This window comes from Budorcas taxicolor, chromosome 23 (assembly GCF_023091745.1).
Source record: "Budorcas taxicolor isolate Tak-1 chromosome 23, Takin1.1, whole genome shotgun sequence".
Classification (NCBI taxonomy): Eukaryota; Metazoa; Chordata; class Mammalia; order Artiodactyla; family Bovidae; genus Budorcas; species Budorcas taxicolor.
Genome location: NC_068932.1, coordinates 40,880,661 through 40,896,647, shown reverse-complemented (window position 1 = coordinate 40,896,647; position 15,987 = coordinate 40,880,661). Strand labels below are relative to the sequence as shown.

The 15,987-nt window shown below is 49.5% G+C and overlaps 1 protein-coding gene across 1 annotated transcript in view; it reads left to right on the top strand.

Annotated features, from left to right (window-relative positions):
- The first annotated feature begins 10,783 nt into the window (after positions 1-10,783).
- FGFR2 (fibroblast growth factor receptor 2) overlaps positions 10,784-15,987 on the top strand; it is a 99,468-nt gene continuing 94,264 nt past the window's right edge. The window contains exon 1 of the mRNA XM_052660647.1: positions 10,784-10,940. Within this exon, the coding sequence (XP_052516607.1) occupies positions 10,832-10,940 (109 nt within the window). The 5' untranslated portion in view covers positions 10,784-10,831. The remainder of the gene's footprint in view (positions 10,941-15,987) is intronic.

The window sequence follows — 15,987 nt, the reverse complement described above, 5'->3', positions numbered from 1 at the left end:
CACGACTAGCCAGCAAGTGTGCCTGGCCCTGGACCAGGAGAGGGGAGAGGCAGGCTGGGTTTTTCTGGGCGATGCGATCTGTGTATGTGCTAGCTTGCTGAGTCACTCAGTCATGTCCAGCTCTTGGTGACCCTGTGGATTGTAGCCTACAAAGCTCCTCCGTCCATGGGATTTTCCATGGGGGGGATTGCCATTTCCTCCTCCAGAGGATCTTCCCCACTCAGGGTTCAAACACCGGTCTCCCTCCTCTTCTGCGTTGGCCGGCAGATTCTTCACCACTGAGCCACGTGGGAAGCCCTGTTATGATTCAGGGGTCCCCAATGAACTCTCCTATTTCTGCATTGTTGTCCAAGGTCAAATTCCACAAGGCTTTCTCCTCGGGCACTGCCATCTTGGTTCAGCTGGCCTTTCTCCCTCTGGTTCATAGTTCAGCTGTGAATTCCTGGGGGTTTGGGGGAGCTTCAGTCCTCACAAGGAGGGACTTCGGGCTCACAGAAACCTGCACTGGGACTGCTTCAAGTGGGTCCTGGAATGAGGTGGTGATGCTGCAGGCCCTTTTCATTCAGCCAACCGTAATACTGTATCTGTTCATCAAAGACCATTCTGGCTATCTCTGACACTCTTCCCATTCTGAAGAGGACCTGTCCCTAAACCCTGCTGGCAACACAAGATGATGGAACGCACGTGGGAGTTGGGGGGAGACGGGCAAAAGCAGCCCCTGAGGACGCCCCTAGTTGAGGAGATCCTCTTGGAGGAGGAAGGGGAAGGCAGGGGGCCTCTCCAGTGAAGTCCATCCTGTACAGAATTCTGCTATGGTGACAATTTCCTCTAAAATCTCCACTGTCCAGTGTGACGGCCCTAGCCGTGTGTGGCTATTGAGTACTTGAAACAGGGCTGATGCTATGAAAGAGCCGAACTTGAAATCTTATTCAATTTTTACTTGATCACATTGGCTAGGAGCTACCATATGGGACAGCACAGCTCTAGGCAGTGAGGGGGAGGGGTCTAAAAGAGGCAGGAGGGCCTCATGGTTGATCTCATCCTCATTTGCCCTACACCAGCTAAAACCACCTGTACGCTTTCTCTCCAGTCCGCTGGGAGGCCTTGCTTTGGTGGAGGTGGTGGTTGAATGCTGGGTGGGAGTGAAGGGAGAGAATGGAGTCTTGCAGCCAAGCAATGGTGGTGGTGGTTTACCAGCTAGCTAAGTCGTGTCTGACGCTATGCAACCTCATGGGCTATAACCTGCCAGGCTCCTCTATCCATGGGATTTCCCAGGCAAGAATACTGGAGTGGGTTGCCATTTCCTCCTCCAGGGGATCTTCCTGACCCAGAGATCCAACCTGTATCTCCTGCATTGCAGGAGCAATGGTGTACGGTATATGGTATGTTGCCCTTAAGCAGCTATGGACCAGGGCTTAAAAGACTTTTCTGGGAGACACCATCACTAGTAGTTAGGGGTGAAAAGCAGGGTTCCTAGACTAGGGTTCGAAATACTTCAGAGTGGATGTAGGCTTTCTGTAACCAGTTCGCTCTTCAGTGATGAGTAAATGACAATTTCTCTGTTTCTCTAGAGGCAAGGAGTGTTCAGAGCTGGGAGGGGGTAGAGATCATAAACAAATCTGTCTTTTCAGCTTGAAAGGTGAAACCTCAATTATGCAGAAATGGGTGATGCCAAGGATAGTGGTGGGGGGGCAAGGTGCACATTCAGTGACTTTGCCAGAATCACACAGTTTGTCCTTGACAATGTCAGGATAAAAACCCACGTCTTGCTCTGGTGGCCGCTGAAATGAATCCTAGCCTGGTGGAGAGACCAGATTTCCGGGTTTCTCAGCCATCAGCCGGCGTGGTGGCCCTGAGTCCATCACTTCCCCTTTCAGCATCCTGACTTCCTCCCCTGTAAAATTCAGGAGTCAGCATGATGGTAATATTTTTTTTTCTTTTCTTTTTGGCTGCACCAAAAAGGCAGCATGTAGGATCCTAATTCTTTGACCAGGGATCAAACACATGCCCCCTGCATTGGAAGGCAGATTCTTAACCACTGGACCACCAGGGTTTAATATACACTGCCTCATCTTTGGACACTGTCTCCCTAGAAAGACCTATCCATGTCCCTCAAGCCGTTTGGCAATCAAGTAAACCATCAGAGCAAGGCATAGTGCCAGTTTTTATTCAGATGCTTCTCACATTTTCAAAGATGCTCTTTTTAAAGCCGTTCTCCAGTGTTAAAAGTGTTTTCTGCTCAGCACCATCCCCTCGACCTCCCTGCCACTCCCGGGGACTGCTTCTGGGCCTTGGGTACCAATGAGTGTTGTGATGCTTTCCAGTTGGATGGCCATTTGTATGAAAGCCATTTCACCTTGTGGTGGGCCTTGGGTAGACACCACCAGGCCTTTCAGCTGGGGCAGAGGTGGTTGCTGTTTAGTCGCTCAGTTGTGTCCAACTCTTTGCGACCCCACAGACTGCAGTATGCCAGGCTTCCCTGTCCTTTACTATCTCCTGGAGCTTGCTCAAACTCATGTCCATTGAGTCGGTGATGCCATCCAACCATCTCATCCTCTGTGGTCCCCTTCTCCTCCTGCCTTCACTCTTTCTCAGCATCAGGGTCTTTTCCAGTGAGTTGGCCCTTTGCAAAAATATTGGAGCCACCTGATGCCAAGAGCCGACTCACTGGAAAAGACCCTGATGCTGAGAAAGAGTGAAGGCAGGAGAAGGGGACCACAGAGGATGAAATGATTGGAGCTTCAGCGTCAGTCCTTCTAAGTGTGGCAGAGGTGGGTTGGGGAATCCAGCAATGGTGGCTCCAGACTCTTTGAAAACCAGGTTTTCATATTATTATTTCATAATAATATCCATGTAGTGCTAGTGGGTGTTCAGCTCTTTGCTTAATCACTTAGCTTTTCCAGTAGTCCCAGGAGGTGGGAATAATAATTAACAGCTAATGATAATCATTGCAAACACATTGCATTTCTCATGTACCAAGAGTTTCTCTAGAACCACAGGCATCTGGATAAAAAGGTCTCAATGCTTGTCACATTAATTCAGTGAATGCTTTGCATGACCCTAGTAAATTACTACAAGATAAGGCTGCCAGTGCAGGAGACATGGGAGACAGGGGTTCAATCCCTGGGTTGGGAGGATCCCCTGGAGGAGGGTAAGGCAACCCACTTCAGTATTCTTGCCTGGAGAATGCCATGCACAGAGGAGCCTAGTGGGCTACAGTCCCTAGTGGCAAAGAGTCAGACATGACTGAAGCAACTTATCACACACACACACACACAGACATACACACACACACCATTGTTTTCCAAATTTTATAGCTGAGAACCTGAAAGACTCAGATAACTTAAATTTTTCTCCAGGGAAGACTTGGATTGGAAATTCAGGCCCCATTCTAAGTTTAGAATCATTGATGATGATCACTACTGGGACTCATGATTCTGTTTAAATGTCATAAGCTCTCTGAAGACGGGTGCTGTCTCTCCGATCCCCCCAGCCATTCTGATCAGGACATCCCAGAATTAACAACTCTTAACCATAGTCTTTGGACTATTGTAGATTTCTCCTTTCAAAAGCTTCTTTTATGCTATGGACATTCTTGAGATGTAGCTTAAAGAAAGAAATTCAAAGTTTTGCAAGGTGCTCAGAATCACATTAAAAGGGCTCATTAGCACTTAAATGTCAGTAGCCTTTTTATTCCTCCAGCTTTTCCATCGGGTGAAGGACCAGCCACCCATTAGAAAACAAAGTATTAAAAGAGAAATTATAAATCTTTAAAAGAGAGAGGCCCATGGCAGCCGGGGCCCCCCCACCCTGCTGTCTTCTTCCCGGAACCAATGGGTGAGCAGTAGTTTGTTCCTTGAAACTTCTGGGGCATCAGAGTCCTGGTGTCCTCATTTTCCTTCCTTCCATTGATGTATCATTACTAGAGTGAAAAAAGAAGGACGTCTCGAGGGCTTTTGAAAAGAAAAAATGGGTGACTACTCAAGACATTTTGTAAAGGGGGGAAAATTGCTAGGAAAAGGGACCTCGGTGGGGGGTGAAGGGGCTGTGAATGTGCCCTTGTCTGGAGGCTCTTTCAGCTGAAACCTGGTGCAGGCATTCGTGGTTCAGTTCAGACTGTCACCTTTAGTTCTTGCTGCCTTTTCTGCCCTCGGCCCTGAACCTCAACAGATTGGGGCTTATTTACCTATTCACACTCGGCCGTGGAAGCTCATTAATAAGCTTATTAGCTACACCATTCACGGGAGGCCATTGACAAAAGGGGTTCCAGCCACTTGAAGAGGGAAGAGAAAAAAACTGTAGAGAGATTATTTTCTCATTCAGAAACCTCACTGGTGTGAAAGCTTTCCTAGACCCTCTGAGGTCACTTGAAGCCTAAATATGATGACAGGATTGGTTTTTTTTTTTTAAATTCCAAACATGGTTTTGCTTTTCTCTAAACCAAAGAGTTTGCTGTTGTGGGCTTGCGGGCTTCGCTCACTTAAAAACGGACACTCTTAAGGGAATAAGGGGCTTTTGATGGATGGGTGTCCTTTTATTCCTATAAAGAATAAATTCTGCAGACTGCATCTGGACACTGAAGTAGGTGTTCTTATTTGTCATTTTCAGCAGAAGGCTTCCTTTTCATTCAGGGTACACAGAGCCACTGATGAACGATGGGTAGGGATGGCAGCTTCCTGCACCAGTAATTTATGTGAGAACGTGTTAACAGCATTTTCAATGGCTGATGGATTCCTTGCAGGATGGGAAAGGAATCTGTCCTGAGAGACTTGAGTTCCCCATTGGTGTGGAATATAGAGTTGTAAGTGCCAGCCTCCAAGCAGGCAGACACTCAGCCTGGTCTGAGACATTGAAAAGCATTGATGTGGTCAGAACAACTCAGGTGTGGGAGATGGTTGAGGTCACCTGGCTAAGGGGTCTCCGTGAATTAAATGATAATGGGACTGATCCAGGTTAAAAGACTTGACCAAAAACCATAGCCTGCCCCTAAGCATAGGAACTGATTATTTTATTTTGCTTGAGACTCGGACTATTACTTTTGCTGTCACATTTCCAGAACAGAATTTCAGAGCCATTCGCTTGAAGCATTTCAACGGATCTGTACTCTTGGTGTTTCGGTAATTTTACATAAAAGTTCTCTGAGAGGTATTGTGAAGAAGAATGATTTTCTAATGATGTGGCACCCTGAAAAAATATTTTCGTAAATGTTGTGAAGTGTGCAGTGTCAATGACCCATAAACAACTGCCTTTCTAAATGCAGGAAAAGTCGATTTCCCAGGTCAATTTGGTACTGCTGCTCCATCCATCTTTAGGACTCCAAAGCACTTCTGGGTTTAATGACCTTTTCTAAGAAAAAATAATTAAGGTTTTTATCTATATTGTCTTGGACTTAAGGCACCACTGCTTGGGAGCTGGATGAGTGGGGAAGAGGAGCAAGTATGTTAAACAATGAATTATCCTGTAGACACAGCCTAGTGGAAAAGGTAAATGGAAGATACGAACTTTAACCAGTTACAGCTTGGCATTTAGTTGAAGAATCTTAAGATTCAGAGAGAGGAATTGATTTGCTTAAGGTCATACAGCTATTTATAGCAGAGTTGAGTCCTTAGAATCTTCCGAATTTATTGATCCAAATACATAGCACCAAACACTATTTTTCCCCCTCAGTTTTGAACTTTTCCCTAAGACAGCCAGATTCAAAGTCAGGCTCAGCTGCTGCCATTAACCAGCTGGTTAACCCTGGACAAATAACATCTCTCAACCTGTTTCCTTAGCAGAAACTGGGACTATTACTCTGCAGGGTGGCTGTGCGGTTGAAAAAGGAGACTCTATTCCGTGCGCCCTGCCTATAGCAGAACCTCCGTAAACACTCGCTTCTCTGCTCATCGCTATCGTTTTGATGGGCAGGCAGGCATGCCCCAGGTTACTTTCTCTCGTCTCAAAGTTTCAGTTGCATTCTGTTTCTCTCCCAAGCGCCCAAATACCACGCAGATGCAGTTTAAAGTCTCGTGGCCGCGGGTGGGGGCGGGTAGAGAGCAGGCTTTCTGTCATTTGTTTTGACTTGAAACGAGACAGCGTAACGTAACCACCCGGCAAACCGTGGATCAGGCGAACTGCCCAGGGAAGGAAGGGGGCGCGGGCCCCGGCCGCATCCACGGAGGATGCTGCCTGCTGCCCCTCTGCGTCCCGGTGCGGCCCGGGGCCCCTCGCCCTCCCCGCCGGGGTCTCGGGGCCGCTCGCAGGCGTCGGGAGCCGCGCCGAGTCGGGGCGGCGGGGCGCGCGGCGCTGATTGGCAGAGCGGGCGCCGCCGTCCAGGAAACGGCTCGGGTTTCAGCGGGGGCGTGACCCGCCGGGAGGGGGCGGCGGCGGCGGCGGCAGCAGCGGAGAGCGCCGCGGAGAGCCGAGCCGGCGGGCGGGCGAGCAAGGGAGTGAGCGCGGCCGCCACAAAGCTCGGGCGCCGCGGGGTCTGCGCGCGGCGTAGCTGGCCCGGCGCGGCGACTCCTTTCCAGGCTGGCGGGGCCCGGGCGCCCCGAGGCCGCGGCTTTCCTCCGCGCTCCAGTCGTTCGCAAGTTGCGAGCGAAGTTTGGTGGAGGAAACGCCAAGCCCAACTGCTTTCTTCCTCCCGCTCCCCAAATCCGAGCGCAGCCCGCGGGCGTCATGCCTGCGCGCCTCCGCAGCCTGGGGTGCGCGTGAAGCCTCGGAACTTTGGCGCCGGCGAGGACCACTTTTTCTTTTCTTTTTTTTTTTTTTGCGGGGAGTTGGTCGTTTGCTCCATCCCGACCCACGCTGGGCGCGGGGACAGACCCGATCGCCGGGGATCGTTGCCATTCAAGGTAATCGCCGAGTCGGGCGCCTCGGGGGAGCTTCGTGGGGCGGGAGAGTGGGTGCAGTGGAAGCCCGAGACACCCGGTGCACGGCCTCCCGAACGGAGGGCTGGCCCTGTGGAGGCGGCTCCCTGTCCTTCCTCTTTGGCTGCATAGGTGATGGGGGAGCTGGGTGCCTGCTGACGGCTGGCGTTTGGGCAGTGCTGCCGCTTCCACCCCCATCCAGATGCTGACATCTGCTTCTGGCGCTGACACCCCCCGCCCCCGCCCGCCTCCCTGTCAAACTCCGGCCGGCGCACTCCCACTGGCCGGGCGCGATCCTCCGACCCCAGAGCTGGCGGGCGAGCGGCGGGGCCGCCTCGCTGGTGGCATAGACGGGTAGGTCCCGGACTCGGAGGGGACATCGTCGAAGGTGCCTCGTTCCGAGGCCCGGGGAGCCCCCACTCCTTTCCATCCAGGCCCCGGCTGGGGACCCTTCCCCGGGAGGGGTCCGCTGAGGTGGGGCTGGCAGCACCTCTGTAGGGTAGGCGAGGGCTCGGGACGGGGGGCGGCACTCTGGGAGGGGGGCTGCTCCGGTCCCCCGATTGCAGTGCCCTTCGGCCTCCCTGGCCCGCAGCCGCCGTCTCGGCTGGAGGGAGCGCGGCTCGCCTGGGGCTAGGGGGCGAACTGGACCGACTTTTTCTAGTTCGCTGCCTGCTCTACCGGCAGCCGCTCGGAGATGTCGAAAGCGCAGGCGAGTTCTAACTTGCGCGCTCATTCTTTCAGCGCCGGGGCCGCGCCGGGGAGTCAGCCGAGGGCCTGGGCCAGGCGCTGGCTCCGACCCTCGCGGCCACCGGGCCAGGCGCAGGGGTCCGGCCCGGGGCCGTGGAGCCTCAGCCGCTCCCCTCGCCTCCCGCTCCTTTGCAAACTCTTCTCCGGACCTTCCTTCCTCTCGCCCAATTCAATAAAACCACCCTTAAAGGCAAACCTTCTTTCACCCATTATGTGTTTGGTGTGAAGCGCTATCAACATTTAAAACCCCATTGTCCCCTGGGTCCCAAATCCCTGTAAATCTTCCACTGGCCTCGACTCATTTTCATCTGAAAAGCCTGTTTAGTTTGAATAGAAAAGCAATCGGGCGCCCCTCTCTCTCGCCCTGGAATGTCAATTAAAATGCAGATTTCTCTGAGCTCTTTAGCGCCCCGAGAAGGGGGAGAAATTCACTATATTCCTAGCACACAAATGAGACAACTGCTACAGTTGGAACCGGATTGGTGGTGTTGAGTTCTCCCGGAGCTGCTGCAAGTTCTTGGCTTGCCGGGGGTTAACGGGGAAAAGAAGGTGGTCCTGGGTCAGCCTGTATTTTGTCTTGACATTTCAGTGTGTTGAGGAATTTCCACCCCCACCACATCTGACCCCTTGAGAGCCCCCTGCTCTGTTCAGGCGTGGGGGTCCTAGGGAGGCTTGGAGCCTAGAAGGTGGGTCTACCCCCTGGGGGCCTGGGCACCCCCCACCTTGCCTGGCACTTTTGACTGATGGGAAATCTGCCGGGAACGAAGCTCCCAAGTGCTCGGGTAGAGACTCAGTTAAGGTGGGTGCTATATTGGCTTGGCTTCTTGAAGGGTGGAGGGTTTGGGAATGTTCTGTAAATTGCATAGATCTGGTATAGGGACCACTCCCCAGCCAAGCCCTCTCGCTTGTCACTTTGCCTGTCTTTGTGGGCAGGCTTGTGCCGAGGTGAAAATGGACAGGGGGGTTGGGGAACGGGTGGCCAGGAAGAGCCATCCATCACTGGGAGGGTGACAACTCCTCCCGCTCCCAAGTGGAGAAGAGAGTTCCCTTTCAAGGGGAAAAATAAACACGCTGGGGCTTTCACTGAGGCTCAGACTCCAGGAAGGATTATGGTATTGAAGGCAGGAAGCTGGGATTGTGGCTGGCAGCGGCACGCTGGGCCTGTGTTCCCAACACTGAGCCTGGGGACCTCATTATCCCGCCCAGGAGGTCCCTCCATACCTTTGTCCACTCGGGTGAGGATTTGTGCAGACCAGCCACCCTCCATCTCCACTTTCCAGAGATTTGGGAAGGAAGGGGGGTGGCCGCGGAGCCTGTATCTGGAAATGGCTACATAAGTCAGTTGCTGGTGCAAGCTGATGGGGTGAAGGGATGGCTTGAGATCTCGCTGAGGTCACTCACTGTCCGCCTCTCCCTGCAAAGGAAGCTCCTTAAGGCTAGGACAGGTAGGTGAGGGGGCTGGGGAAGCAGTCTGGGGCCCACTCTCTTGCTGGGATTTTCCTGGAGTTGTGTTAGAGGCAAAAAAATTCCCATGCATTCTGGAAATGCTTCGTAAATCAGTGAGAATGTTTGTGTATTCTCCTCCCACGTGTATGTAGAAATAGATAAGGAGTTATCTTTTGAGGCTCTTACCTCAAAGAGGAAAGAAAAACTGGCCAAAGAAATCCTTCAAGCAATCTGAAAGCACGGGGTGGACGCACGCGCTCTTCTTTTGCTGTGAATCACACCATTTCACGTGTGCTTTCTTTTGAAGAAGAGGCTTTCTTTTTTCCTCCTCTGAAAGTGGAGCAGCGTCCTCTTTTCCCGTTACTCACTCTAATCCTTAGTCAAGGCTGAAAGTTTTTTCTGATGTAGCTTTGGGGACACTCAAGCAGTATTGAAATCCCAAGTCATAATCTGAAACATGAAGTCCGCAAGCAGAAAGCGTGGGGTTTCGAGATTTGTATATTAAAGGTCTCACCTCCACCCTCAATCCTATAAAATGTGGTTCTTTCATATGTAATTCACAGAATCTGTGATTGGATCAAATTCTCTGAAGCTTGTGCATTTTGGTTCTTATTCTTAGTAATTGATACTGAACAAATGTAAAGTCTTGGATTATCTTAAGCTTGGAAATTTCTCTTTGCTTTTGAATTAAATGGGTGAGCGGACTAGTACATTGAACACCCCCTGGTAACTTCTGTTCTGAAATTTTAGTCAGTAAGTTAGGATATTGAAAGTTATTGGCCCAATCACCTACCCTGAGAGTAATTTACATATCATCATCACCATCATCATCATTAATGAACACCCGTGTTATTCAAAGGAGTTTGCATCTGCTCTGTTTCTTAATGCACTCTGTCTAGTTTGAAGACACCCACTAGGCCTGGGCTGCCATTCGTCACAGTGGAATGGGATTCAAGATTTGAACCTCTTTTTGGATCAGCTGCTTTGAATGTATTGCAGTCTCGTTCATTCTTTGTAAGTGGCTGCTTGGTGAAAAGATTGAAATACATTTCTGCATTTGAAAATGAATCTTGACAAGTGTAAACTGGTGGGAATTTTTGGTCGCCTTCCTGGGGTTCTTTATTTTGCTGGTCTCCCTTCCTCCCGAGGGCTCCAGGGAGGGTGGAGCAAGCCACTTAGCTCCAGCCCCCAGAAGCAGACACCTCTGAAGCCCAGTTGGTGTGAAAGAAGTTAACGAGAGGCTGGCTATGCCAGCCGGAGCATCGTTAACTTGGCTTTTGTAGTTGCCCTTGAAACTAAGGTCACGTAGCTTTGGCTTTTGGAGGGCGGGAGAGGTGACAGTGGGTAGGAGGAGAGAGTCCGCTTGCCCAGCTGAAGTGGCTGCACGTATCTGGGTCCTGTAGCTACTCTTTTAATCTCTGTTTCCTAAGAGTAGGCTTTCTCAACCGTCAGCCTAACACGTTTTTGTGGACCGGTCTGGTGGAAACCCCTGGGACTCAGGTGTGGATGGAAGGTATTTGCAGATGATGAAAGAGAACTGGGTTGCACTAAATTGGTATTGGGGAAGATTTCACTGACTTGCAGTGTCTCTCTCCTCTAGAGGTTGCAGCAGCAGCAGCAGCAGCAGCAGCGGCAAGGCCAGCGAGCGGCTGCCGCAGCACCTTGATTCCTGAGCCCACCGCCGGCTGAAGGCATTGCTGCAGGCAGTCCATGCTCGTAGAGGAAGGGTGCAGATGGGATTAACGTCCACATGGAGATATGGAAGAGGACAGGGGATCGGCACTGTAACCATGGTCAGCTGGGGTCACCTCCTCTGCCTGGTTGTGGTCACCATGGCAACCTTGTCCCTGGCCCGGCCCTCCTTCAATTTAGTTGACGATACCACGGTTGAGCCGGAAGGTAAGTTATCTCATTTCGCTCTCAGGGTACCAAGTTTGTTTGGGGATTTATCTGGGGGAAGTGGCAGTGAGGTCAAGGCCTGTTTGAGAATCAGCTGCCCCTTGCGTTGTAAAGGAGACCTCCAAGAGCGGAGCTTGTGGCTCTCTGCCCCCTGCAAGCCAGGGATTACAAGAGAAGGTTCTCAGCTGTCACGCTGAGGGCAGGGTGGTGTAGTTCGGTGGTTTCTTGGCGTGTGCGTTTTTCTCTGTGCTGGGTAAGGGAGGCGGCTGGCAGTTCCTCCAGTGCCAGGAGAGCCGTGGCAGGCAGCTCGGAGTTGAATGCCATCTACCACTCCCTGCTTACCCGAGAGAGTCTTGCTCACAATGTAAAGGATTGCAGTTTGCCGGCAAAAGGAGTCACGCAGGGAAATTGCCAACCTCTGAAATGCTGACATTTTATTTTCATTGTCTAAGGAGAGAAAGCTTCTGAACTTCAGCGTGGAGAGGGTTGAGACATTACATTCTTTTTAGCCCTTGTAATTCATAATACTTAAGCCACACGTCACAGAGCAGCAGATTCTATTTTAGGTCAATTTGAAATGTACCTGGGCCTTTCCCGAATCTCTGAGAACTTCCAGATCTAACAGGGTGCGCGTTGGTGTTTCAGCTGTGGAAACTGCACGCAGGCAACACATTATGCATTTTGGAACATACAGAAAGGCATGAGGCCAGTTGTGAGCACAAAACTCACAAGGGCTGAATTTTCCCGCCAGGCAGACTTGGAACCTCTTCTCCCGGGTCCTTCCTCGACGTCGGTAGCCCAGCCTCAACTTGGTGCCGCACGAGATCTGTCATCAGTAGGGAATATTGGTAGCTGAGTTATTTTTCGAGTGGTAATCCGAGAATAAAACGGCAGATCCTAGCACTCATCGCCACTTAATGAACCTGTTTGCTGAGAGCCCACCTGGTGCCTGCTGAGCTCTGGGGGCCTGCGTGGGCTGGGGTCGGTCAGCTGTTCTGGAAAAGACCCTGCTCGGAAGAAGACCGCAAGCCTGTCCAGGACCAGACCGGGAGGGGAGGGCTGTGTCCTCATCCGAGGGGGGCTCCCACTGAGACCCTGAGTCATGCAAGGATAAAGGCATATCTTTTTTTTCTAAAATGGAGGTGCTTCTTACCAGAAGCAGCTCAGCAGTTGCAAGTGGAAGCTTGTGCCCTTTTTCTTACCCAGAGGTATGGAGGTTTGTAGTAAACAGGTGTAGTGACGCTGCAGTGGCTTCCAGGTCTCCGGTAGGGAACCTCGTAGGAGTTTGTGTCTGAAGTGTTCACAGGCTCCGGCTCCAGGGATTATGGAACTGCCTCCTGGTGACATGAGCTCCAATGTCACTTGCAATGGGGATGCATGTTTAAAGGGCTTAACTTGAGGGAAAAGGTTCCCAGTTTCTGAAAGTCATGCCTGTACGTTTTTAATTTTGCTAATAATTAAAATGGATGTTTCTCTAATTGCCGGTTTTCCCTGGGGTGCATGGCTCAGTACACACACTGAGGCTGCTGAACGGGAGGGTTTCCTGCAGTGTGAGCCCAGGAATGGCCCAGGTTAGGAAGAAAATGTCATTTCTCATTTCGACTTTCAGGGCAGCGTGATTGGGAGTTTATTTCAACATAAAGTGTAAAATGGTCCTGGAGGACTTCTTTTTATCGTCTTTAATTATTGAAGGGAGTTCAAAAATATATGTGCACATACTGGTAGGAAGAGGTGAGGCAGGGATGGGGAGGGGGGTGGAGACGGACGAGGACGCAGTACCCCCGGCAGTTCTTTGTGTAGAAATGTACATTCAACAATGTGAGTGTTGTTGGAGGCTGGTCTTCCCGGCCTGGCATCTGTGAATGCACTTGGGGGTTGAGGGGAGGTGCCTGAATTCTCTGAAATGGGAGGTCATATTTTGGGGTTCACAGCTCCTATGAGGTTTGCGTCCAGAGTTGTGAGAGGTTTTTTTCAAACAAAGGTTTAGTGGAAGCTGTGCAAAACCCTGGAAAGAGGTGGCTTTGGAAAAAGCACACAACCCCCTGGATCTCAGTTTCCTTTTCTGTCATCTGAGGGCTGGATTATAATCTTCAGGGTCTCTTTATTAATGTTAAATGAATATTGATATCTTCAGAAGCCTTCTGATGACCTGCCTCAAAAAGGTTGCTGGGAGATTTAAGTGGGTCTGGATGTAAAACGCAGTTAGCACAGGTCCTGGTGTCTAATGAGTACCTGGGACAAGTTGTTGTCCTCGTTCCTGGTGAGTTGGGCACGCCCATCTTTCCAGTCCCATGGGCTGGCTGTGTCAGTTGCCACAACATCAGGAGACATCTAGGCTTTTGAAGACAGTTGAGAAGAAAGTTGTTCGCTGATGGAGGAGCAGCTGTGTTGGCTTTCTGTAGGGTCTGCACTTCCCCTGTCGACTGATTTGAGCCCTAAGATGAATTCTTCCAGCGCAGGAGTTTAGCTTTGGTGTCAGAGGCTATTAGGAAGGTAATCTAATTATAGATGAGAAAGAAAAATTTTTAGCAACTGGAAGCAGACTAAGTCGGGCAGCTCCAGTTTAGGCTGTGGTCCTGGCGAATTGGAGAGAGACCGACAGAGTCCCCCATCCGTGTGTGTCCATCAGTCGCTATCTGTCCTCCATGGCGTGTTTTAACTATAGCTTTGGATAAAGTAAGTTCAGCCTTGACCTTCTATCCTACAGGGCCTTATCTTGGAAGACTTTTTGGCTTGCTAATGTGGAAGCTCAGTTTAGATAAATGTGGCCAGAGAAAAATGTGACTAAGTTCCAGGAAGGGGCCTGAGCCCTCCCTCTAGAGAATCCTTTTCCAATTGTCTCAGCTTTGCACAGTATCATCTCATTGATCATCATCCCATCCCATCCATCATCTATCATCCTGTCATGTATCAGCATCATCTCATCTACCATGTATCATGATCATATATCCCGTCACCTGTCATGTATCATTTGTCTTCTGGACACGTTCTGAAGTGGTAGCTGTAGGTTTGGGTCTACTCAACTGACTTAAGAAAACAATCTCTAGAAGATTTTAGTTGTTAATATTCCAGACTAAAAAAATGAGTATTTTTGGTTGGTCAGTCATTCTTGTCGGGGACCAGCTGTGCAGGGTTTAAACTCAGTTACTGACTCAAGGCGGCCAGTCCTCAATGCCAAGTACTGTTCTGTTGATTAAAGTTCTAATTATTTATAGTCAAGCTTGATTACCCTGTAGCAGCGAGGACTCTTGCTTTCAAGTTCTTCCTGACATTGTCACCTACTCTGGTTAATTAAGTCGTTGTTGACTTTAACGACATCTTTGTTTACACCAGCCCAGTAGGAGTTAAAATAAAAGGCCTTTTCCAACCCAAAACCTTTAATTACTTTCCCACCCTCCAGAAAGTGTGACGCTGAGAAGTAACTACCTGGAAAGAAAGTAGTTTGCTTTTTTTTTTTTTTTCCCCCCCGCAGTCAGTTTTGGGGCAACCTTATGAGGTCATGCTGTCTTGAGCTGATGTGAATTGGTCCAAAGTTCAAGAGCCAGAGAGATGGAGCAGGGGGTCTACATGGAGACTTCCCCACTGTCAGAATTTTCCAGTGTGGGTTAGATCTTTCGTTAGAAGTATTGTAAATGCCATAATATCAGCCATACGCATTTAATTGCAAGTTAAAAGGAAAAGAAAAAAAAGAATATATCCGCATACCAAGAATGAATGATTTAAAATAATCTTCTGTTTTGTATTACCTGCATCTTTGTTCCTCAATATGAGTGTTAATATTTAAGAGTTGACTGTAACTTGATAGTTAGCTTAGGAACAAGGACTTATTCTTAGTAAATTAAACCAAATGCAGGCTTGTGCAGTTAAATACACAATGAGGTACACATTCTTTATAAGTATATAAAGTATTTCACAATTCATAGACAAAGAGCTGTGTTTAATATTACTTCTAGAGCAAAAATTTAGCAAGCCCAGAGAATTGGTATTTGTATATTTTCTCTACTGGTCCGCTCTCATGCAGATTTGAAGTGTGTGTGTATTTTGCTTTTTATTTTAACCAATTAAAGCTCTGAGTGGCGCTAGTGGTAAAGAACCCTCCTCCAATGCAGGAAACATAATGAAACTCCGGTTCGATCCCTCTGTTGCGAAGATCCCCAAGAGCAGGGCCTGGCAACCCACTCTAGTATTCTTGCCTGGAGAAGCCCATGAACAGGGGAGCCTGGTGGGCTACAGTCCACGGGGCCGCAAAGAGTCATACACGACTGAAATGATTTAGCAGGCACACACCTACTAGGTGACTAGCTCCCACTAGGCCATCACTGAAGACTTGTTGCTTTCAAGTCCTTTCCCATTAAGTTGAGGGTGAGCATTCATATAACTAGAGCAATCCCTATGAGATGTTTTCAATATCAAACTTAATGAATAATTACATGGTTATGAAATAACTGGGGTAGTGTTTAAACAGGAAGAGTTTTGTTTAATGTTTACATTCTCAATAAAATGTGTCCAGGAGCCTTCCCATTTGCAGTCTCTTGTTTGGGTGTTTACATATCCAGAATAATTGTTAAAAGGCTATCTCCTCCCCCACCAGCACACCGCCCACCCCACCCCCCAATTAGAGTTTGGCTTAATTGTACATTTCCATTAAAAAATCCTCTTATTTTAGTCTTTAAAGGGAAAGATGGGAAATGGAGTATGGGATTTTAGGTTCCAAAGGAAATACAATTTGTGTGTTACTTTCTGCTGTGCTGGTTAAGATTTGTAGCAGGGTGGCTTGCCAGGTAGGCAATTCAGAAGTGATTGTTGGGAAGCTTTTCAGGCTATGCCACAAATGGTTTTCTGATCCAGTGCATCTTATGAGGCTGTGCAAAAGACGCATGGTCTTTAGTATTATTTCGTTTTTCTGGAGAGATGACTTTAGCCTTCGATGTTGCATCCTTTTTGTGCTTTTTCTGTACCCAAGTGAGATTTAGAAATGGCTCTTTGTCCAGCTTCCCTGGCATTGCAGGGCCTGGTGTGGTTAACCGTGTCACACCCTCCCCGTGTC